At 32.5% G+C, this 26,970-nt stretch overlaps 1 protein-coding gene across 1 annotated transcript in view; it reads right to left on the reverse strand.

Moving 5' to 3' along the window:
* The window catches only part of LOC140052365 (3',5'-cyclic-AMP phosphodiesterase 4C-like), a 99,751-nt gene extending 81,097 nt beyond the window's left edge, over window positions 1-18,654 (reverse strand). The window contains exon 1 of the mRNA XM_072097905.1: window positions 17,246-18,654. Within this exon, the coding sequence (XP_071954006.1) occupies window positions 17,246-17,407 (162 nt within the window). The 5' untranslated portion in view covers window positions 17,408-18,654. The remainder of the gene's footprint in view (window positions 1-17,245) is intronic.
* Window positions 18,655-26,970: the final 8,316 nt, after the last annotated feature.

Here is a 26,970-nt window from a genome sequence, read left to right on the forward strand (position 1 = left end):
GATCGATAATTATTGGAATGTATGATCAATAGAAATTTTTTGCCCGCACCTGGCCTTTAAAATTGCTTATTAAACGACGGTACTTCAGTTTCAAGTACCAACTAATTTCAACTGTACAAAAAAGTACAATTTTGAGTAATTTGAATGCGACAAATCGCACCATACCAACAATTTCCCCCTTTCGACCATAGCCTACATTCCAAATCCCAATATTTCAAATAAAATAGCCACACACATTTAAACACATAACACAACTGAAATATCTTGTCATAATGCCTTATAAAGTAATTATACGTAACAATTCTTTTCAGATCGAAATATCTCCTAATATGAACAATGCAAAATCAACATTATAATATCAAATGAATGTACGTGTAAATAGATTGAATAAATAATACATTACACATAAGTATCGCTAAATAAACATCTAAACCAATGTATACTTTTTGACAAAACAAACTCTATGATAAGATTGTATTTTTTCTATAGCAGAGAATTTTAAATTATGATATTAAGGTTAACTGTTTTTACTGTGTTTTATATTCAATTGGTGAATAAGGCCACAGGAACATGGGGAAATTGAAGGAATTGTGTAAATAATCTTAACAACGTTGTGGTTATGATTCTAATGACCAATGAAGATTTTGAACAAAACATCGAATGCACTTTTATCAGGGTAAAAGAAAAGGAAATGATTTCAGGATGAAACTAATAAAAGTTAGTGCAACTACCTTGATACTCTAATGAACCAAACGTGATTGTATGTACCGAACAGTCTGCTATTAAAGTGATAACAATTACCTTTCATCATGTCAGATACAAATGTAATGAACGACATCTAAAGGTAGGCCTCTGAAGGTCTAACCTATACTGACTGTGACAAACGACACTAGTCGGCTGTTTGTGTCATTTGACTTTTTTTTAAATAAAGATATACCGAATATATAAAATAAAAAATAAATAAATAAAAAATAAACAGATTACAGGGCGGTGAATCTAATATCAACAAATACAATTCAAATAGGCATCTAATTAATCTAATTAAAAAGATGAGATTTGAACTTTTGTCACCCAAACGTGTTCATTAACTTTAAAAAATAATATATATATATATATAATAATCTTCTTTCAGAAAAAGAGTTGAACACTTTAAGAAAATTAGAATAAATACTTATTGTATAGACATTATATCTTATACAATATTTACTATACGCATTAGACTACATTATATCTAAATCAGTAAGATATTTAATATATTTATTTAAAAAATAAGAAGATAAATAGAAAAGATGAGTGGTTGTAATTTGGAATTGCGTAACGAGCCAAGTGAAATCATACAACATCCATCCATACTCATTTAACATATCCTTTGGCTTCATAACATAAGGCAAGTTTAATGTGTTAGAGCTTTTATATTGTCATCCTATATCATTTCAATGATTTGTCATCCCTGGGTGACAGGAGTTAACATGACACAATCTTGAATATGACAAACGGATGAATTTCATTGAAAAACATTTGCACATTCTAGATTGTAAGTTGCATTAACCCTATCAATTAGTAAAGAGATAAATAACATAGTATTTATTGCATGTTCGAGGTTGATTTATTACACTCGGAAGACAGAGCGTACACTGCGATAACACCAATGCTGAAACAACCGATACATTAGAGAGATTAAATCAAGAACAAATTAAATCAAGACTTATAAAAGCAGGCAAACAAATATTGTTAAATCTAGCTTCAGTATAATAAACCCTGTTTCATTAGTTACTGAAACGAGTAGAAAATATATTTTTTTAAATAATTTTTTAGCATGCGTGATGGAAGAACATTAGTACTCCAAATGAGGATATTAATTATTACGAAAAGAAAAAACGACATTGAAGACAATTGTTGGACAAGAAACGAACACACTAAATGTTTATTTCTAAAATCAATTCTAGCTTAAGTTTCACTTGTTTCTTACTTTCTTATATTGCCTTTTGGCCCCCAATGCACTTCTGATAACGATAAACTAAACTGCACCTTTTCACTTCAACAGAACATTGAATCAGTAGTTTCATTTCATTTCATTTCATTATTTATTTGGTCTATTTAAGTATATACAAAACAAAAAAACTGAAATTGGGGAGACCAGGGTCAACCTAAGTGAACTTAATCACTGTAGCTGAGCCGGTTGACCCAACCTCAAAGTCAGTTTACACATAAAAGACGTAAAGACAAAATACAGTTACAGCGAATCAAAATGAATATGAACTTTTCTAATGAAGGCTGATAGGCTTTCTAGGACTGCAGCGTCTGGCAACGGTCTGGGAAGCTGGTTCCAGACACGGGGTAACCTGATTGCTATAGAATGGAAAAAAGCCTGTGTCCTTGATGCTTGATGTCTGAAGCACCAGCGATCATTGTGACGAGTATTTATTAAAATACAGTTATGAACTGTGCTGCAGTCCAGAAACCCCACCAGAACCTTAAAACAAAATATAATAAGAAATTTATCTCTTCTAACAGACAAATATTTGGGTGTTTGGTTCTGTTTGCTACTGTATAAACATAATGTATACAACACGGCAAGATATCTATAAAGTTGACATTAAGACGAAAGGTTAAACAGGTGTTTGTGTTTACGACCTAAACATGTATTGTTTTTTAAATATCATCTTGCCATTTAATGCATTATTGCCATGTTCAAAGGCACGGATCAGGGAAGAGTAAAATGTTTACCCTTCCCTGGCAAGATGAAGCAAAAACAATATTCTTCTGTACAAGCATATTGTATTGTTTTTTTTAAGCAATTGTTTCATTTTTTGTTGTTTAATTGTTATATCTGAAATTCATGCTTGTAGCTGAGCTTTACAAATTCTCTCTTCATATTGATTTGTATGTTGTTCTTTCATTCGTTTTTTTTTCGAGTGTTGTTTTCAATTATTTTAATTACAAAAGCTAAAAACAATCGTCCTTCACGAACATTCAATCAATGTGATGTTCATTTAATTAATATTAAATCAATATCGACAGTGAGGTAAATTAAAAAATCCATTAAAAAATATTTGAAGGCTGTACAAGTTAATGACTTATTTATTGAAAGCTTTTAAATAATAAGCAACTGAGTTGAAGTGTGCTTCGTTAATGTTATTCCGTAATTTTGTTATGTTACTATAGCTATCATGCATATCATTTTTCTATAACTATCCTTTATGCCTATCATTTAATATTATGGCTATCCAATGTGTAGTAGCATTGTCTAAAACTGGCAAAACAAAACACAATATCAACTAGACTTACGTAATTCATTATTCGCAACGTTTTCACGTCCAATCATGGACGCATCACATCACCGATGATGCTTCCGTGTTTGGACGTCAAACGTTTCCATTAACTGCGTAAGTCCAGTTTATTTGATTTACCTTTTTTCTTACGCATTTACCTGGATAAATGACAACTTAAATAAACATAGAAAACAATATCAAGTGAGCGAGTAAAATATTATCAACAAATCTAAAAAAGAAATATTTTGTTGTTATTTTTATAATTTAATTAGACTTAAATGTATCAATCTTTCCAACAATAAACAAAATTGTCTCATGGTATAGGCCTAATTATAGAAGGGACGTTCTACTACTCTCAGGGTTCTAGTGTGGATACAAATTGCGACCAGAACGACCCGTTGTCATAAATGTTGGCATACGATGGGTTAGACTTGCTCCAAGTCTGTATTTATTGTCTTTTTTATGTAATTCCACACGTCGTCGTTTTGATTTTTGTCTGAAAATCCAAACTCAAGTAATACACGTATGAAACGCCATATGTGCAAAAATATTTATATTTTTACTAATATTAAGACAAAACTCCGTCTGGAGCCCGACTAACGATGGGTCTAATAGGCATATCTTTCTCTTTTACCGAGTATTACGCATCAATTAATGTAATGTTACGATTCCATAATGAGCTCAATGTTCTTGTTGTCAATTCCTTCTGCTACACACATGGCTGTAACTCATTCCAAACATTACATTCCTTACTTTTCCGGCTTCCGTTTTCCATCTTCTTTATGATGGCATGTTCAAAGAATTTTTTTTCAAAATACAGTACGATCCTCATTTTCTAGAATTTCACAATTCTGCCCTTTAAACAAATTAATGTATCCCTTAATTTTCTATTTGAATTCATTCAATTTTTCTTCTGTTTCCACTGCTCGGGTATCCATGGAGTCTCATGGGGGTATTTAACTGTCTTCACAGTCAACCAAACTACAGATAAAATCATGATGCAGTCAACGCAATATTTTCCAATTCATTTTAGTATTCGCCTAATAAAATTCGTTGGTTGTCTATTACATTGTTCTGTTCATATTTCGTTTATCATCTATCTCCATATTAATGATGGTTTATAACGAATCTCTTTTACTTTATAAAGTACTGTTTTAAAGGCACGAAGGAAGTTTAAATCGTGATATATGCTAATTCATACATCTCGTTACAATTAGCTGATAGTGTATGTGAACGTGTCGATTGTTGCTTGAAGCTAAACAACAAGATACATTATATTAGTCATTTCATTAATATCAACAGTAAATGCATTATTAAAAAGTACCACCCTTGATTAGACGTAACTGTAGAACAATAATGTAATATATTCCATTCATAAATTGTAACCATAATTCTATACCTATAATTTCTTATAAGATGAATTTGAAATTCCTTAAGAATGACTTGTTGACAGTCATTCTCAAATACTTTATGGGCCCAAACTTAATAAAAGTATGTACCGATATAAGCCAGGCTAAAACCTTGCGAACTTGAGGAAACTCCAAACAAGGCAAAGTAGGCCTATATAGTATATATTGTCTCCGAGTTTGACAAGAAAGTTTGCTATGCAATAAACCAGTTGATAAACTTCGGTTGGCTGCAGAAAACTAGCTTTCAGAAGTTTCTAATTTCTAAACTCCATTAGACCGTGCACCTTCGTAATGTTTTTCTGAGGTTTGTGAATTCAGTGAATCAAATTTAATAATAATAATAATAATCATCTTTAGGTACTAAACAGTAATTTGATCCTCTAGATAAACAAAATTGCATTCCCCAGTAACTAGTCTAGGCGGCGAATCCCAAATCAATTAAAAGAATTTAAGTTGACATTCATACAAAATCAATGATAACGCTAAAATATATAATCATTCTAACTGAAACAATGACACAGAAAAGAAAATAACAAATGTTTTAAAAAGATAACACACCTTTTAACAGATTCATTTCATTGAAAGTATAATATGCCTACTAGTTAATAGGCCTACGAAGTGGCACTGGTGTGATGCTCTAACTAACAATGATTAAATCATTTTACTTATAATGTAAAAAATTCAACCAACAGCTGTTTTACAAAACAGTAAATTTGTGTAAATTTCTGACAGAGATTGGATTTGTATACAGCTATATATACTGAAACATTTGAAAGTATGATGGTGTCAATGTTATGCAATCATATTTAACCGTAGCAAGACCGTATTTCTTTATGACTCGACATACTTTTTTGCTATTCAATTAAATTGCATATTATATCAGTCTACCGTTACTGTATATAATAAATGTATATCACTAGCAAAGTAATCAATATAGTAAAAGAAAAAGAGATAATTTCACTCGAAATGAAATGTTGCAATGGAACGTTTGCCAAGTCACGGTGGAATCGTTTAATTTATTTATTATCAGAAATTATCACCAGAATACTTTAAATACTAATGGTGCACTATGTGAAATCCATTAATTTAATATGTATTTTATCTCTTAATAATGTTGCCATCTAGCCTTCTGAAAAATGTACACAAGAAAAATTGTCATCGAAGTGAATATTATATATGAATATAGTATATATTGTATAAGATTGTCAACAATCACCCGTGTCACCCGTCATCACTACCAGAGGCCGCGCGAGTAATTCAAGAATTGTATCTCTGATATTAGAAATCTAAAATTATGTTTTAAAACAAATTAGTTCTATAAAGAAAACAAAAACTTAAACATGTTTCTCAAAGAACGTGTTAGGCCTATAAGAATTTGGAACAACTTACTTGGTGAAATTCGCAATTTAAATATTTCTGTTCTTTTAAAACCAAATTGTGAAATTATTTCAATACTTTTGAATAATGTTGATGTTGAAAATGTATGTAGTTGGTCGCTTTCTGGTAGATGCTTTAATTGTAGAATGTAATTTGTGCTCTGTTCTGGGTTGACCAACTAGCATAGGTGTTTAGCACCTGTTTGGTCTTTTCTTGCCCTTTATATTTGTTTTGTCTTCTGTGTATTGTATATGGCAGAAAATTGAATAAATAAAAAGATAAATAATAAAATATGAAGAAGGCAAAATCTAAGAAAGAAATTGGGAAGTTCAGCTGCATAAATACCATGCGGCTATACTCAAACAATATATTTAATTGATGCATTTTGAGCACTGATTTCCATCTGCTTTCTAAATAAATTGGAGCCGTTGAATCTACATGTAAGGAATACACACATTCTTTTAGTAAGTACCTAACTACATTGATATTTTATATTTTGAAATGATGTTTCGCTTTAAAGCCTAGATAGCTTGTTCATATAGTTGGAATAGTGATTCCTGGATGGGCACTTCGTTAAGCACTTTTGTGTTGATATAGTATATTTTCAAACAAAAAGTGCAATTAAGACTAAAACCTATGCAAATTATTGAAAAAATAACACAATAACAAGTTTTTAATTATTTATCTTCATCTATTCACACACCATGAAAAATAATGCAGATATACAAGAAGATATGCAAAAGATGCAAGATTATTTGGAAGGATGAAGGAACTTATATAAGTATGTGGCTGTCTTCCATCACTGAAATACACGGCTAAACATTAAGCATAATTCACTTAAGTCTTCTAATGCAAATAGGTTAATTATTCTTCAAAAAATTATGTTGATGAAGTACCTACATTGTTTTGATTAACGATACGTCATATAATGATACACGTTGAATAAATATTAATGATAACGATGCAGTATCTGACTATGGGTCTGCCTACTGAAAAATTATTAAAAGACAAAGTTCACACGCGACGAACATGATTACAGATCTTAGTATTAGAGCGTTGGTAAATGGTAATATAGAAGCAATTATATACAACGCTTCATAATTCGTTATAACGCTTAATAATTCGTTATTATAGTTAACATTAATGGCAACAGATGTTTGATTCACATGATTTTTACCTTCAATTGGCCGTCAGGTGATGGTTCATGACGCATCTTACGTTATAATTTAAAAATAAAGTGTTTAATCGAAAGTGAGTATATCATTTTGTTGGTCGTAAAACAACAGCATGTAAATTGAGATCAATTAAGGAAAATGACGGAATTATTTTCGACATGGTATTTTTTATGACACTCCTTCATCATGTTCATGAATTAACTGCAATATGCAGTAAAACATGTTTGTAGACAGTGTAAATTGTAGGAAGCCCACCTGTACCGACAAGGACTTTGATGTTCATCAACTGAAAATGGGGCTTTCTGAACTTTCAATCTATTCTAAACTATTCCTTAACGATGTAAACTAGGTCTCAAAGAGTAATTAGTATTAATCTAAACTATTCCTCAAAGAGAAATTAATTTTAATCTAAACTGTTAATTTTTAAACTAATATTCCTCAATTAGAGGTTAGTTTCTAAACTATTGCTCAATGAGGCATTCGTTTCTGAAATATTCCTCAATGAGGCATTATTTTCTGAACTATTCCTCAATGAAGAATTCCTTTCTGAACCATTTACTAATAAGGCATTATTTTCTGAACTATTCCTTAATGAGGCATTAGTTTCTGAACTATTCCTCAATGAGGCATTAGTTTCTGAACTATTCCTCAATGAGGCCTTAGTTTCTGAACTATTCCTCAACGAGGCATTAGTTTCTGAACTATTTCTCAATGAAGAATTCGTTTCGGAACTATTCATCAATGAGGCATTCGTTTCTGAACTATTCATCAATAAGGCATTAGTTTCTGAACTATTCCTCAATGAAAAATTCGTTTCGGAACTATTCATCAATGAGGCATTCGTTTCTGAACTATTCATCAATAAGGCATTAGTTTCTAAACTATTGCTCAATGAGCCATCCGTTTCTGAACTATTCATTAATAAGACATTAGTTTCTAAACTATTGCTTAATAAGGCATTCGTTTCGGAACTATTACTCAATGAGGCATTCGTTTCTGAACTATTCATCAATAAGGCATTAGTTTCTGAACTATTCATCAATAAGGCATTAGTTTCTGAACTATTCATCAATAAGGCATTAGTTTCTGAACTATTCATCAATAAGGCATTAGTTTCTGAACTATTCATCAATAAGGCATTAGTTTCTGAACTATTCATCAATAAGGCATTAGTTTCTGAACTATTCATCAATAAGGCATTAGTTTCTGAACTATTCATCAATAAGGCATTAGTTTCTGAACTATTCATCAATAAGGCATTAGTTTCTGAACTATTCATCAATAAGGCATTAGTTTCTGAACTATTCCTCAATGAGGCATTAGTTTCTGAACTATTCCTCAATGAGGCATTTCGTTTCTAAACTATTCCTCAATGAGGAATTCGTTTTTAAACTATTTCGAATGAAGAACTCATGGTTTCTGAACTGTTTCTCAGTAAAAAACTGGTTTCTGAACTATTCTGCTATTACACTGTAAAAAATAGTGTTTAGATCTTAAACACCTATTTTGTACCCACTTTTTCCACACGTTTAGCTTTTAGACACGAGTTACATGTTTAGCGTGTTTAAAAGCTAAACGTCTTTATAGCTACATGTTGTTTTCCTCCACTTGACTAATGTCAATATTATGTTCAATTACTCCACATGTTTAGCAGTCAAAATGTTTAGGTATGTGTTTAGCGTTGTGTGCATACGATTTTACTGTGGCGGAAAAAAGCTCCACACATGAGCTCCACACATGGCAAATTAAACACGTTTAAAACCTAAACTTGTCTTCATATTGCTCCACATGTTTAACAATCAATACGTCACTGATGTGTTGAGTTGGATACAGACTACATGTTTAGAATGTGTTTAGAACCTAAACATGTTTCACATCTAAACATGTTTAAGGCTAAATGTGTGGAAAAAGTGGGTACAAAATACATGTTTAAGATCTAAACACTATTTTTACAGTGTAATTGTAAACAGAATAGAGATAGACTGCAGATAGAATATAAAGTTGAAGTATAACAATTTTACGAAGAAATAATGATTAGAAGGAAGCCTAAACATAATGATAAATGAATTAGTATGTTAAATGCTAAACACTTCACATTTGCGAAACGGGGTAATATGGATTTTGTGTAAGCAGCAATGATGACCTGTTTTTGGTGTTTTCACTCAGCTCTAATCATTTATTGAATATTAATGGATTTGAAAGTGAGTGCAGTAAGTAGTAAATTCACATTCAATGATGATCGATCGGTGATATACTTTAACTTGATGAAGAAGAAAATAATTAAGTGTTGATGATGCATAGTTTGTTACCGTTTAAAATTGCAAATTAACGTTTAACAAGTTGACTCTTTCTCTTGTTTTGTGATGGTCTGTTACCATTTCTTGTCTTAACAACATTTCATAATACCCTTGAAAAACTTACTCAATCCTTTTATCCTTAACACTATCATTCAATTTAATCCGTGTAATTCTTTCCGATAACATTAATTATTAAATATTTGTTGAGTAAAAAGCACGTCTTTTCAATTCCTTCCAATAGAATAATAAAGTATTTCAAAATTAATTCATAAATATTTTAAATATAAATGCGTAGGTGTAAGCATATACTTAAAACAAATAAATAATTGAGGAATCAAATAATGGTAAAAGAGAAAATGGAACGATCAAAGAGAAAATGGAACGATCAAAGAGAAAATGGAACGATCAAAGAGAAAATGGAACGATCAAAGAGAAAATTGGAGCTTGTTTGGTGCTAAAAGATGCATTACTGCAATTAATAATAATAATCCTATTTTAAACTATAGGCCTACTTGATTTTGTCGGTTTTACATTGACACAAAAAGAGATCATTTTTCTTGTAAAATAAATGTCAATGCGCCTACTACAGCACTAACCAAGGTAATCCATTTTAGTTTAAATCAAGAAAAGGATGAACAAGGCCATATATACACGCAGTCGCGTGCTTATAAATTTGAGTTAGTGTTTACCGACCGACCGACATAGTGAGCTGTAGAGTCGCGTTTGCATGCGACTAAACAGAAATGAAATATTTTGGTGCAATGTTAATTTTAGTGGTTAAAATTATAGATATTTTTTAAACAATGGTGGTTTATACAATTTCTATTACAATGTTTATTTTAAATGAGCATGACATGTTCATATAGGGCCTGTATCTTGTGTAATCGGATATAAATTATAAATAGATTTTGTTGACTGAGTGATGAAAGTTAATTCCAAACAGTTCTACTAATTTATTCAGAAATACTCATTAGAAGTTTTCTCTTTGGCGATATTAATCCATCATTTTTATTATCAGCTCAAGGATCCCTTCCCAATTCTTCAGCTGTCCCGGAAACATTTATATTGAATAGAAATCTTTGATAGCTTTACTTGTATTCTCTTACCATCGTACGATACATACTGTCCCGCCCTCAAGTCGTTATGTACAGTAGACTAGTATATAATCAAAATATCATTATCTGTATTTAATTGTATAGATGTACTATTATATTACATTTTCTAATAGTTACTCAGCTAAGTGAATCTACAGTAAGAATTCAACTTTTAGAAATAAGTATAACAAATGTCGCGTAACTTAAACTTAAAGACGTATTGTCCCCCAAAAACATGAAAAATAAATATTAATTAAATAAGATTTTGAATAGGTTATTTTGTAGTTTATATTTTCCCTTATAAAATGACAAAAATAAATGGTCAAATTCAACCAAAAATCCATTGCCTGGCAGCCAATTTGACTATTTTTTTTGCTTAAAAAATTAAAGATTTTTCAATTCAATTTTTTTTTCGATCTAATTTTTGATCGAAGTGGATAACTATTATATGACATTAAAATGTCTTATTCAACAACATCAAATTTAGATAATTATTTTTTCAGAAGGGACAATACATCTTTACGGTATAAGGTCAACCAAAACGTTGTATGACAAGCAAAGATGACGTGTAAAGTGATCATATAGGTGGTTTGGTTAATCCACAGTAGGCCTACAATAATGTATATAACGTGATCACCATTTTTTTCTCAAGATATCCTTGTTGTGACGCGTGAGTATAAAGTTAATGTTTAGGTTGTGCAACTCTTTCAAAGTTGTGCGAGAATAATCTATACAGTACATATAATAGGAAAGTCTTGTAATATGCCTATCCTTTTTAATTTCAGTTTTCAATTGGTAAACATTTATAGTTTAACATACGGCTTGAATCGAATTGAATCGGACAAATTACAAAGTAGAACACCATTAGCTTACATTATGCGTCTTATAAATACTAGCCCCAAGTTAAAAACATCTATTGGTTAGTAGAAAAGTAAAGAGATCTCTATCCAAAATGTAAACAAAACTACTAGCCCAAAGGTGAAGGAAAACAACTAGCACAAAATAAATTATAATTACTCTAGCCCACAGAAAATAACATTGGTAAAATATATCCCAAAGGTATGAAAACCACCAGCCCAGAGTGAAGAAAAACAGCCTATTAAAATAACAAGTCCAACAATTGGAAATCACTAGTTATAGAAATAACAATTTCTAAATTTAAATAATGACAGAATTTGTCAAAATGTACCGGTTCTAGTAAGTAGTATTCTCAAATGCTACTGACCATTTTATCTGTTTACTGTTCACTTAAGTTCCGGTCAATCGAAACGATGCTACAAATAAGACTTTAATCACACAGGCTTATAAGGATTGAAACTACATTTTCAGCTCAGCCACCAAAAGGACGTAATAATTCGAACTGCATGACAATACCATGCCATGGCCATGGTCGCATTGTTCCGTTCTTCTATTTAGTATTGAAGATAGACAAAACTTTCTAAATACCAACTTATCTAAACGTATTGTTGTGCTTGATTGAATCAATTATATATCTCATATATTTCCTCCATGAATATAATTATAAAAAGATAAAATCTGTAAAGATGTACACATGCCAACCCACCAAACTATAGGTTATCATATTATTTTAAAGTTGGGAATTCCACTTTATGGAGAGTGTATGTGGGGTTTAGGGTTGTTGGGGAGGTGGTTGGTACCGCCTTCACAAATATGTTAACACAATTAAGACCATAAAACATAATTGCGTTATTCGACCATTCAACGGAATCAACGGATTCAATTCAACCCCAATGGCCCCTGTCTGAAATCCCCCTTTTATATAATAATTCCAGGCTGCTTAATATGCTAAGTGATTACTTTATTCTTACCCTTTATAGTTCATCATGCGTGACATCAAAACAAGTACCACATTCATATTGATTTCTATATAATCCGATTGACATGGCCTTTTAGAACGTATTGACAATACACTAAATAATTTATTAGAGACTTACTAGAGATATTACAAAATATTCATTTTATACTAAAACTTCAATGAGAATAAACATTTAATAAAACGTAGGGAATAATGCTTGCATACCGATAATGAGGTTGGCCTATAGAAATTAGGTCGGAAACCAGCTACAACTTCCCTGCAAAAATGCTATAGGCCTACCATGGAAAGGGGGGGGGGGGGTGGAGATATGGCGCAGGGGAAAGAGGGGTAGAGAGAGGGGAGGAGAGAGTGGGGACTAAGACTAGTGTATTTTTTTCCTTGGTTGTAATAATAACAACACTGGTGATGTCATTTGCTTTCGTGAATGAAAAATGTTAAATGATAATATATGACTGAGCTTTGCATTTATCCTTGTTATTGATTAATACTATTCTGAAATCCTCTATAAAAGTCGAGTTAAGTACCGGTGTAGAAAAAAATACGTCACGTTTACATATAGTGAACCAGCCTCGTTGAACATTTCACTACAAAAATGGCGGCGGTTGTTTAGATCGTTAATCATTGATTGTATTATTGTTGTCGAGTGTTACAATAGTAAACTAACAATACATTCACCACTGAAAGCCTGTGAACTTGGTTCATGGCACTACGATAATTTACGTTTGGTATTTAAAATGTAGGCCTAGAATAAAAAAAAAACATGAAACTTCCTACTGCTAAAAATCCATTGAAATCGCCATTGATGTTATTACAATATTCATGGTGGCTTTCAAGCAAGTAGGCTTAATGATAATGTCATATAATATAATAAATAATAATAAATGTAATTAAAAAGCACTGAAAACTGCACATCCAAAGAGTTTGTTGTGTTTTCCAGTGCATGGGAAATTGACAATAATAAGGCGAGCGGTCGATGTTTTTATTCTTTTTAAATTTGAATCAACTATTGCCCTATAGGCAATACAGTAACTAATTAGGACAAATCGACCACAGCGTGTTGTCTGTCTTGTTACGAAAGCACAATGGTCTCCTTAACTTTTCGAGTTTCTTTATGATCAAGCCCCTTTTGTTCGCTGCTTCAAATAGCCTTATAATAAGTTGGTCGGACTTTGGCATGGGCAATACATTCTTTAAGCCTAAACAGCAAGTATGCCTATAAAATGGATACCCACGGAGAGTTTTTAACCATGCAAGTTAAATTATGAAACACCATGCAATAAAAAAAATGACTCCCATATTATGGCCATGGTACGTTATAAATATACATGTGTAATTTCAACTACCCACTGATAAGAGTGTACATAATAAATCGTTTTAACAGAAAAAAAAAAATCCGCCAAGAAATCATGAAACGAGGAAACTATTATATATATACAGGTATTGATAATTAATGGAATGATGATCAATAGAAATTGTCATTGTATAGACACCGTACATCGGGACAACATTAAGTCATGCTTTATTTGTTACAGTTAGCATGATAGGTGATAAAATAAACATTTAATTAAACAATCAATCTTGCCACCCAGTACAAAGAGAGTTTTATCTTTACAGTAGTGAACGGACGGAGTTAAGTCACCTCTGGTTCGACTGTCGTGTATACAGTAGGCCTATTTGGATTGTATGAAGATAGGGTTTAAACATTATACCATGAAGCGGAACATGAAACTTTCAAACACTGTATTATTTTAGAGTATACGGCACACGATATGAATATGATTGTGATGATAAACGGGATTTTGTAGCATGCATATTGAATATTTTATGTTACGATATAAATCCAATCTTTCATGGTCTATCAATATTCTTCTTAACACATTCTAGTTTTAAAACCCGTTTACGCAAAACAAGCAGAAACGTTATCTGCCTGCTAAATAACTAATTCCAATTTGTGCCAATAAATTAAATTTTAAATGAGCACTGGAATGTTCACACTTGTCACTTTTGTGAAATATACTTTTCTGATTAGATCAAGAAACAAGTTAACGCTATGAATATATTATTGTCAACTGAATTACCGTTTCATCATACATGGGATCCTCCTCTTTGACAAAGTCGAACACCTATTCAGCAATAAATAACCATGAGGTAATTTTTTTTCCGATTGTGTAAGGCTTTGCAGGGTGAAGATTGCCTGAGTGAGACACATTCCCAACATAATACAATAGAACCCCTATTAAGGAACGAATAGGAACCCAACACTGAATGGTGTAAAAACATAAAAGAACATCTGGGATAAAAACAAACTCTAACTAAAATAAAATATTCGTTAGTTTTCACCTTCATAAATCGATATTTTTTCTAGGTTAAATATGATTAATGATCATCATCCGCCTCTTTCATATCTAACATATTTAGAGAAGCGAGTATAACCAGTATAGACAAATTAATGACTTTAGTTACAGAATGAAGTATTTAGGCCTATGTTTACGTTGTCATGACGACTTCATTTACGATAACATTAGTCAAAGGAAATACTGTACAAAAAATGATGACCTATCAAAAATATATTATATAGTTTTACTTACGAAATGTTATCATGTGTGTTAATGTTTGTGTCCGTGGGACTGAAAGGTGAGATGAAAGTTCAAATCGTGCATTGAAAACTAACAACAGAATAACGATTTTATGAGGTTACACAGAAAATTAATAAAACAATATATTCTTATGTTGTCTTATATACCAGCCATAAAACTAGGTACGAGGTCATCATCTCCCGATGGTAACTCGGTGCATACTCCAATTAATCCATTTTTACTATATTAATATCTGAGTCTTGGAATGACGGAAATTGAGTTTACAAAACTATTTCAGTGTAGTGGATAAGCCACCAAAGATTCTTTCCTTATGACCAATCCTGCGTTCTTATTGGCCAAGATATAAGGACTAGTGTTATGAAAAGGGTCTTGTTTATAAACAATACTATATCTTTGCTACTAACGTAACATAGATATATAAAATATAAATATTATCCAACTAAAACGCCTAGAGAATCAGGACTGAATAAAACTACGGAAGCATATTACTTGCATTATTATAATACTACTATGTTGACAATATTCGATAATAATGTATACTGAAGGGGAACTCGAAGACACGGTCAGTCTAATGCTTATAGTCTGTCACCAAAGCTTAACATTTTATTTCAGATATGCAATGTATTCATGTGAGGCATAACTAATAGCATTCACGTTCCCTCATCAAACACTCCGGTGCAGAAAGAACAAAATACATTTGTGATGAGATAGGTGAAGAAAATTAGATAGGTGAGCATGATAAATGGTGTAAAGGCCAACGGCGCAGATCCGTTTTTAATAGTGTGGGGTGGGGGGGGGGGGCGTATAAAAATGAAATACTTGATTGAAATATATATTTATACTGGGTCGGGGTCAGGGGCGCAAAGCCACATAGAAGCTCGGTTTCTTTGAGTAATTTATATGTCGTTTCAATCGATTTCTGAGCACATAAAAATTCCGCCCAGAAGAATACAATTATTTTGGGTTACGCACTTTTTAGGCACTGGTCCTGATGCGCCACTAGTTACATTCACGCAAAATATATATACTAGTGTTTTGGTATATACTATATTTTCTGAAATTACATAAGATATGTCATAGAAGTCTTACTTCCTATTTCATTTCAACAATTTAATGATTTTGCTGTTGAAAAGTAAGGGGGACAATCTCTAATTGACCAGGATCTGCGTCGGTGGTAAAGGCGGTTATCCCCATTTTCCTTTTCCGCATCAAACTCTATCTGTATAGAGACGACGACGACGATTATTGTATAATGACGATGATGATGCTGATGGTTTAAGTTTTGATAATTTATCATGAATGAGATGGTATGGATGCTGTAAAGAATGATAATTGATTTCAATTGTTTTGAATGCACATTAATGACAATGATGTTAATGGCAACTTTATAATGATGTGGTAATTTATCTATTGACTACAATAATACGCAAGTCGAGAAAAACTGTTGATGTTGATGACAATGATATTTATAAGTGACAAAGTAGCAAACGACATCACTCTCGACAACGATAGCGATCATGATGATCAACTTTAAATTACACATTGCACGGCATTCGAATATTGTTAGGGTTATCTTATATTATATTTGCCAAAATCAGATAAGCCCTTAGAAAAGACGTCTTCTCAGACACTCCCTCATTTTGTATCTGCCCGCGGCCCTGCAGGAAAGACCTCTGGGCCTCCATGGATAAATGAAGTTGACCTTGACCATGACTCATGATTTAGTTGATTATTGATAATTAATTTTAACAACAATATTTTATAATCTAATAACTATCACCTAATAGTGTATTATCATGCGTGTGAATAATATAGTGTACGTGTTAATAGCTCCATGATTAAACCATATAAAGTGTCAATAACTAATTTAACATTAGTAACTTATACATTATGGTGCAGCAGTATACTTAATTACAAAATGATGCGTGGCGCATAATAACAATGAATATACAGTAGAACCATGTGGGACCCAACACAGTGTTCATTAAAAGGGATCCATGTGGTGTTCATATTCCTCTCAATGGGACGTCCCTCCCCCAACCCCTAAATAAGGGTTTATCGTGGTGTTTCATTTCCCATTATTCGTCTCACGAGAAAGTGTCCCCGGAAGTGTCCCCTTTAGGAAGTGTCTCTGATTATAGGTGCCGAGGGGTTCTACTGAATTGAATGATATTCATGATCACTAACCGTGAATGCATCAGAGTCACCGTCTGGACCCAATTCGAGGCATGTTCCGAGACTTACTCGACGTATATTTACTCTCCGATGTAACGTACGCGAAGGTCTCGGCGGTTCGCTTTGCCGTCGCTTCCATCGGAATCGTGACTCGGATACGGCTGCCACAGACATCCTACCAAATTATTATTATATCCACACACACACGCACACACAAATCTTGTTTCCACTGGAACCTGAATATAATATCCACATATAAATGTTGCAGAGATGTGTTTTAAATGCCAGTTATTGACAATTGTAGCTCGAATAATAAGACGTATATCTATAGTTCATTTATCATGTAAATACCTCCATGTATTTGACCTCATAATCGGGCTATATTCCAAAAATTCCTTTCACCTAGTAAAGTACAGATCTCTTTGAAATCCGGTACATAATAAACAAGTAAAATATTCCATGAAAGAACTCGAGCAGAAATTATTGATATCGCACACGTGTTGGAATGAGCATTCTGAACGAAAATAGTATTTCCATTACACGCGTCCCATCACCATAAAGTAGGCCAATTAATTCGATAAAGCGAATCAGAATCACGTATGATGAGGAGGACTAATCCGATTTCCAGTACGCCCACTGCAGTAATGATAAAACCTGGTATTGACTATCAATATCAATAGCTGTATTAAATCCAGGAACAGTTAGCAAACTCACATTATTGGGTTGGTATATGCTTCACCTGGTACAGTTTGTACTGGTTCCACTGTTTAACTTTAATCAACGTCCTAACAATACTGTTTGATTGGCTAATTATTTTTCGTCACTGTGGTATAAATGTTGTGTGGCTCAATTCTGTACTGTCCAGACAGAACAATCAAATAATCGTATACCAATAGAACTATTAACATTTAATATTCTTCCTTTGCTTGTAAAATTGTAAATACTCTCATCAATCAATATGAGGAATACTGTACTTACAAATAGCGTTTCAATGAGCCTCTTGGCTTCAAATTACGCGATTATAATTCGTTCATCCTCTATGGTGTCAATGCACATTCTGGAATTAATTTAAAGGGTGTGGATTTCCATTCCGACGTATACCCAACATTAAAACCTCATCAGTAGACAAAATATCTCCCAAGAGAACAATATTAAACACCTAATCAATTTAGCACTGTAAATCGTCTTGATAAATGAAATAATGCACAGCAATCAGCATCACGGAAGCACCTTGTTGTATGTTCTGTACTAACTGGTATTCTGACAGGTAAATAGAGTAGTAGTAGGCCTATTCTTCATATCCTCAACATTATGTACGGCTTCACTTCAATATAATGACAGTTAAAACAGCCAGGTCGACTCTACACAACTAACAGTTAAAACATTTCATATACGTCGAACAGGTAAAAGACGACCATAACAATGCTATGTGTACGGTTGTTCGAGTACGGATAGGGAAACAATAATGAAAACAGAGTTTACGGTTCGCCGATTTCATACGCCTTCAGAGAATAATCGTACAGACGAACTGAGTTTAATAAAAAGCTATAAATCCTTATTTCCGTGAAAAACTATAAGGAAAACATGCATATGGGCCTACGTAACAATGCATACTGCGATTATACTATAGCTGTTACAAAACACGTGCAGTTAAATCCTGATGTATGTTTGTGAATGATGTGTGTGAAACTACTGGTAACATAATTCAAGCTTGTATAGGTTACACATTTATAAATGATCAACAAAGCTCTGATAACAGATAATAACGGCTACTATATTCTTGGTTGTATATTAATCAATTACATAATCAAACACCATACACTCCAGTAATACCGATTGGAGATTTATAGGATCGAAAATTGAATTGTGACCTGTACAATGGTTTTGAAACCTAGAAGACCTAATGAATTGAATTCAACTAAAACACTGTTTTCCGTGCTTAGAAAATTTGTTATTGAGTTATATAACACCAACTGTGCAATGTCTCGTAGGCCTATCTATTACCAGTTATATCCCATATATTGCCTTGTAATATATTCCCCATGAATAATTCAACTTAGCTCCTGAATCCGACAATACATACAGGGAAACAACATCAAAACTCCAGATTAATTGTCGGGTTTGAATTATATTTAAAAAGAGAACTATGATTTTAACACTAGTGATATGAAAATGTTTAGTATATAGACATTTCTTTAGTGGAAATTTGTTTAGTAAATAGTAGACATTTAGAACATACCAAATTACTGAGGGCGCAATTTGAATTTGGTAATTCACCAGATACCTACGAATTGATTTCAGATACAATAAACTAAGATACTAAAAAATCAACAAATTCAATATTTTCAACTTATTACAGGATTTTGTTTATTTATTTACAGTATTAGTATTTTATGAGACAAGGAAGACATAAGGAAGAATATAGCAACTATCAAATGCTAGAACAGATTGGAACACGAAACATAGTTAAGAAAATGATAGAGCCTACGAATCCGCCTGTATAAAGCCTAAAGGCCCACTTACCCTCTAGGGCGATAACGATCGACGATAAATAGATAAACATTCATTTTTCTTGGATAAAACAAAAGAAATTGCAACAGTTTTCGTTCTAGAACTATAGGATAATAATTTAGGCCCTATGCTGTATTTGATAGAAATAATATTTTTTTAAATCCAATCAAATTACGTCATGATCAATAAAAACTATAAAATCGTTTAGTCAGGCAGCATTTGTCACTATATTAACTTTACTTCATATATTTAGCCAAGTTTGATTTTTCACTTTTAAATGATCAAGGACATCACAAGAAACAACTTCCAACTTGTTGTCCAAATTCTAAACGCGTTTTTCATTCGCTGGAGGCGCTTTTTCAAAATGGCCGCCTATGTTATCAAGTACTTATATCTCGGCAACCAGTAATTGTAGAGACTTGGTTTTAGTCTTAAAATGTTCGTAAGGTACATAATTCTATTCACTATAATGGAACATTTTGCCCTAAAATGACCGGAAATACTATTTCTGACCATTTAACCTTTGACCTGATCTTATCATATCTCAATAACTATTGGTCAGAAAGAGTTGATATTTATCCCAAATTTTTCAGAAAATACATGTTTCTATTTGCTTTAATGCAAAGGTTTGTTTCAAGATGGCCAGAAAAACCATATCTGACCTTTGACCATAACCTGTGTGATATCCACAACATGTTGGTTATAGATAAAATTTTTCGACAGATTGCTCAGAACATCCATATTTGTAACACATTATTGATTTTTCAATTATTGATGCTTTAAAACATTCACTTAAGCTTGGAAATTAAAGTTTTAAAATAAATAAAAGCCACTCATTATCTCCATACATAATCCTAGCCTGTGATTGGCTGAAAGTTCAAGCAGATTAGTTTTCATGAGTTTAAATGGTAAGTGTTTTTTAAACCGATTTAAACAGTGTTTGCTGGGAAATCATACTTATTATTAGTACATATACATTTACTTGTATAATAATGTACCTATGCTGATATAAATGTTGTACAGAGAGGCCTTAGTTAAATAGTTATAAACTATAATTCCAGCCTAGGCCTTGTCGCTAACACCTAGCAAACAATGCTAGCCTGGTGAGATCCCCGTGGAACTCAGTGACAAGCCAACTCAGTGCCTGGCATGGTAACCTCCGATGATGTCAGTCAAACGATTGAAAAGCGAGTCCAATTAGGAAAAGAAGCATTGGATAAATGTGTGACTTCACGAATGGTTGAAAAAACCGTAAAATTTTGGGACCCTCAAAAGAAAAACAACTTCTCTTATTTCAAGGATGTAGGAGCAGTGGTGAAAACCAAAATTAAAGGTCAACTAGTTTCAATTAAGCAAGAGAGAAAGATGCTGTCTAGGTTGTTAGTTGTGGCAAAGAGCAGGCCAGAGTTCGCTCTAAAGGATGTCATAGGCAACTATGAGTTCAATAGCACTCCACCATCAAATTTCCATCCAGATGGAAGAATGGTATTGCAGTCAATAACAGAACTCCCTCTACCAGATAATGTCAGCAGGCCTGTACAGAAAGATGATAAAAAGCAGCATCAATCCTAATTATTGATGGAATGTGTGTCGTCAATATGGTAAAGAAGGTGTCTGAAAAGTTCAATGCTTCTGACTTTGCATCTGAATTTGTTAACCTGATTGTTGGTATGAGCAAACCATATGATGAAGTTCGTCTTTTATTTGATCAATATCTATCAGGATCTTTAAAAGAATCTACACGAGATAAGAGAACACAGAAAACAACTACCATTCACTACCATGACATTTTTATCGCACAAAGAGACCAAAGCTGAACTTACAAAATATCTGTCAGAGAAGATACCTAATCACTTCAAGAACAACACGAAGAAGGTCCTAGCAACACATCACACGTCCATGATGGCAAACTGCAATCTCTCAGAAGTTATCAAGATGCCAGAGATGACACACGGACAACACACATTGGAAGAAGGGGACCAACTGGTCTTATTGTATGCCTTTGATTGTATGAACAAAGACCCAAGTGCCAATGTTGACATATTTTCTGTAGATACTGATGTCTTTATCCTTTTAACAGGAAGCTATCCTATACTTCCTCCAATGACCACATTTTGTAGGAAAAGAGGGTAAAAAATACCTATATGGCAATGCTATTACCGACTTTGAAAACAAATATCAGCAGCACTGATTGGATGGTACGCATTAGGTACAGATAACATAGGTACATTTGCTGGAAAAGTAGTGTCCGCCCATTTCAAAGCATTTCAATGCATTTGCTGTATATGGACTGACCTCTGAAATACCAAATTCGATTTTCAGGCAAATGGAAAGATATGTTTGCATATTATACAGTACTTCTAAGATCAAGGCAGATTATGTCACAGACTTGAGATGGATGTTATTTGCACCGAAAGGCAAGGAAGGACAACAATTACCTCCAACCATGGGAACTCTTAGACCACACGTGGAAAGAGCATACTACATGTCTATTGTATGTAATTCATCATGCAAGCCAACTCCATCTATTCCACCAGCAACTGACTACTCCTGGCAACTAGAAGATGGTCACTTGAAGCCGGTATTTTGCAACAATCCACCAGCACCAGAAGCTCTTCTAGAAATTCGTCGATGTACCTGCAATGGTTCATGTTCAACAAATCGCTGTAGTTGTAAGAAAAACAACTTGCTCTGTACTGATGCATGTGAGTGTGGTGATGGATGTGAGAATACAAAGGACTGGAATGTAGAGCTAGTAGACGATATCGATGAACTTTATTGACTGGAGAGGGTAATCTGACTATATTCAATATTTATGGTATGTATTTATTTATTATAACAGTTCCATTGGTGATTTGAAATATTGATTTTGGAACAAGGGATATCATCAACAAAACCACAAGTACTGGTACAAGTTATAAACAATACTAGACAAATCTATAGTCTCTCAGTTGTGGATATTACATGCATTAGGGCAAGAGGTCAGATATGGCATTTCTGTTTGCTTTAAAACAAAACATTTAATTACAGTAAATATAAAAAGGCATACTGTGAACAATTTGAAACAAATTTCAAGTCTGTGTGATCATTAGTTACCGAGATATGATGATAGAAGGTCAAAGGTCAAACGGTCAGAAATGGCATTTTCAGTCATTTCTGGTCAAAATATTCCATAGGGGTAAATAGAAATATGTACCTTATAAACATTTAAAGATTAAAACCAAGTCTCTACGATTAGTGGTTGCCGAGATATAAGTACTTGATAGCATAAGCGGCCATTTTGAAAAAGCGCCCCCAGCGAATGAAAACGCATTTAGAATTTGGACAACAAGTTGGAAGTTGTTCGTTGTGATGTCCTTGATCACTTAAAAGTGAAAAATCAAACTTGGCTAAATATATGAAGTAAAATACAAATGCTGCCTGACTAGTTGTGTTGTCATGGTATTACCACTCTTACTAATCATGACGTCATTTGATTGGACGAAGGAAAGATTATTTTCATCAAAATCAGCATAGATGATAATCCTGTAGTTTTAGGAGGAAAACTTGTTAAAATTCTTTTATTTATTTATATAGTAAATGGATTTTGATAAACGAAAAATTCATTCATCATTATAGCTATTAAAAAAATGAGGGATTATAGTATATAACATATTTTATATTTTGCTTTTTAAATTGTGCTTTGCGTTTTTATCCTTAATCAGGCAGTATATTTTAGGCCTTCTCATTTAGCTTTGATAGCAAATTATTTGCATTATGTATTATTATTTCTAATATTCCTCACTGATTATCATAAAGAATAACTAACCATAAAAATATACAATGAATATTCATAAAGCTAGTAAAGTGTATTCCCAAATGGAAAAAAAATAATTGGATGAAGATTGCTGACATAGAAGACGTCACACGGAATGATGTTTATTGTCTCCAGACATGATACCGCTCTTTCTTGATTTGCATGACTTGGCACTTTGCCGTGATGCTAAGTAACTACTTATTAATTTGCTATTGAACATGGTGTAAACAAAATTGTATAATAGACATTACCATAACTATAAAACAAATCAAAGAACATGAGTCTGTCTAAATAAACCGGCAAAGTAAAAAAAAATACCTGCAAAGTTAAAATTTAAAATAAATGTGATGAGGAAACAGAAACTAGAAATTCGTATAGGCCTATTTGAAAGTAGCAGTCAGTGTTGTAGATCTAAATGAAATGTAGGTGAGGATATGGGTAAAGGATTGAAAAATGGGATATTTTTCAAAAAGACGATATAGTGTTATAACAGAGCGGGCAAAGTAATCACATAACCAAATTCAAAATTGTTGTGCGAAACATGGACAATGGAATAAAGTGCACAACGCATGCTAAGATAAACAATGCTATACACTGGCAAATTAAAATATCCTGAACAAAGAAATAGAAACATGAACTATAGTAGCTAACTTCATAGGTATCATTGAATAAGTGAAATAGTGAAGAGAATGAGATTTACATGGATCGGACATGTGTTAATAATGAATCTGAATAATACACCAATAGTTGCACTTGCATGGACGAATAAAAGAGTGTGAAAACACGCTAGAGCTAGAGATGAAAAGAATTCATCAAGGAAAAATAAAGGAAGACGTTTAGACAGGACGTGACTGCAGCCCAAGACATAGCAGCGTAGGAACAGAAATACTAGGCCATGCGCTGATTACCATGTGGAGAGAAGGAATTAATATATTTTATTTTAAATATGTTTTTATATCTGAGCTTTTTATCATTTTAATTTTTTTTTATCATCGAAAATCTGTCCTAGATTAACGGTGAACAGTCCTACATAATGTATGATTTCGAAGATACATTAATCCAAACGTATATCTTGTGATATTTCAATACAGGTAAGATTTATTTAAATTGAAAATAAATACCTCCAATATCCTACATATAATCTTATGATAAAGTAATATAGTGTATCACACACTCGTATTATTTCTTATTCGTCGTTTTCCACAAATCATATGCCTGATCATACTTGCGTAATAGTACATCATTACACAGAATGGTGATTCACGTAAAACGTTATTAGAAGCATTTCGGTAGATATATATGGTAATGCACCAACATTTTTTGACAATTATCAGGTATCATTCTTTTGAAAGAAAAATAGAAAGAAAATAAAAAGAAAAACAGAAACCAAAAAAATAAAAAAATAAAAAGTAAGAAAAAAAAGGCAAAAAAAGAATTTAAAAAGGAAAAGAAAAAATAAAGAAAAACATTAAATAAAAAAAAACCCGAAAAAAGTAAGTAAAATAAAGAAAAACAGAAAAAATTAACAAAGAAAAAAGGAAAAAAAAAACAAAAAAAGGGAAAACAAAGGAAAAAGTAACAGGACAGTAAAGTATATTATAAATAAAACATTTTAAAACATCATTTTAACAAGTGGCTTCATTATCACCATAACAAATTATGTTTAAAATTTAGAATTTATATCGATTCTAATTCTAAGAACTACCGGTAATATTTGTATAGTATGAATTATAGTATTAATGCAATTTTGATGTCTATTAAATAACCTTAATATTTTAGACAAATTAATTTCCTTTAAAAGCATCTTTTAGGTATGAACTTTAAAATAAAATCACTAATTTGTTGCTTTTCCGGAATATTATAGCACTATACAAATTTGTTAATATATTATACAAGCTATAGCCTAACGATTGGAATATATATTTGTATGAACTAAATAGCAGAATATATGAATATTATTACTTTAACATGATAGCTCAACCTACAACACCACCATATACAAACAATTTTGAACACAAGTTTAGTTCATCGCCAAAAAGTGCTTTCCATTAATGTCATTCTTAACTATACTAAACTATTAGTCGAGTAAATGCGCTTCTATGAAAAAAAAAAGATTATTATGTTTATTATTTCCTAGAGTTGCGACACAACATTAACTTCTCGGTTAAAGCAGAATGCCGCAAACCATAACCATGAATCGATCCGAGTTCAATGCTCTTCTCGACAACAATTCTATAGTGGTAGTTGAACGGGTGTCACGAAAGCTCAGACCACGAAAGCTCAGACCCCCTAAGACCTAAGATCACGAAAGCTAAGACCCAACACCTAAGATTACAAATACTAAGATATACTACAGCTTAAAAACAATACTTGTTTATCCATACATAATTTTAAACACAGTAGGTTTCATTTATTACCATAAATATAATTTAATACTACCGCAAAACATAGATAAACTCACATTATTTTCGCCCGTTGAGTAAATGTATATTTTTTCTTTACAACAAACAAACTTGACGGGTTGTTTGTTGGTATATATTTACTCCATTGTGTTGGTTCAGAGGATGTTTTTCTTACGCACCTGCCTTTCTTGTATTTTGACTCCACTCCAAATTTGTTGACTAACTTTATCCTGAACACCACACATTAAAATTAGGACTTATAAGTACTTTCAGAAGGAGAAACACATAATAACAAATAAATAAATCCTTTAAATTGATGATTTTACAGATGTGTTTCTTTGTATACTGTAATGTAACTCCTCGAGCTCCCCATGCTCAATGTTTTTGTTTCTATGGAGCGCCAAAAGAGCAACAATAATAGTACAAGTATAAAAACAGAAAGAAAACGAAACAAAAAAACTTATCATGATTTTTAGATTAAAATTTATTTGCCAGTATTTATTTCTTCGTACTTGCATGATTATACTATTATCATTACAATTTTAATTTTACATTGTTCCATCCACACTGTAGATGGACTCCACAGAGTTTTCAGCCCTCTATATAATTTTTGCTCTTTTGACGTTCCATAGAAACAAAAACATTGAACATGGCCCTGTACTGTAGGCTAGTCATTTTGTGAGCGAGAAAAACGTCTGTAAAATCATCAATTTAAAAATGTATTTGTTACTTTTTATGTGATTCTTTTTCATGAAAGTGCCAATTCTAAGGTGTGGTATTCAGAATAAATGTTAGGAGTTAAAATACAAGGCAGGTGCGAAAGATAAATATTTGTAATCTTAGTTAGGTGTTGGGTCTTAGCTTTCGTGATCTTAGGTCTTAGGGGGTCTGAGCTTTCGTGGTCTGAGCTTTCGTGACACCCGTAGTTGAACAGGCCTGTTTCGGATAAGGACTTAACTGTAGTGTAAGTGCCGGCTGGCTCTTCACAATTTAGAGCCCATCATTAACTAGGCTATTTAATAATTCCC

Source organism: Antedon mediterranea, chromosome 6 (genome assembly GCF_964355755.1).
Source record: "Antedon mediterranea chromosome 6, ecAntMedi1.1, whole genome shotgun sequence".
Classification (NCBI taxonomy): domain Eukaryota; kingdom Metazoa; phylum Echinodermata; class Crinoidea; order Comatulida; family Antedonidae; genus Antedon; species Antedon mediterranea.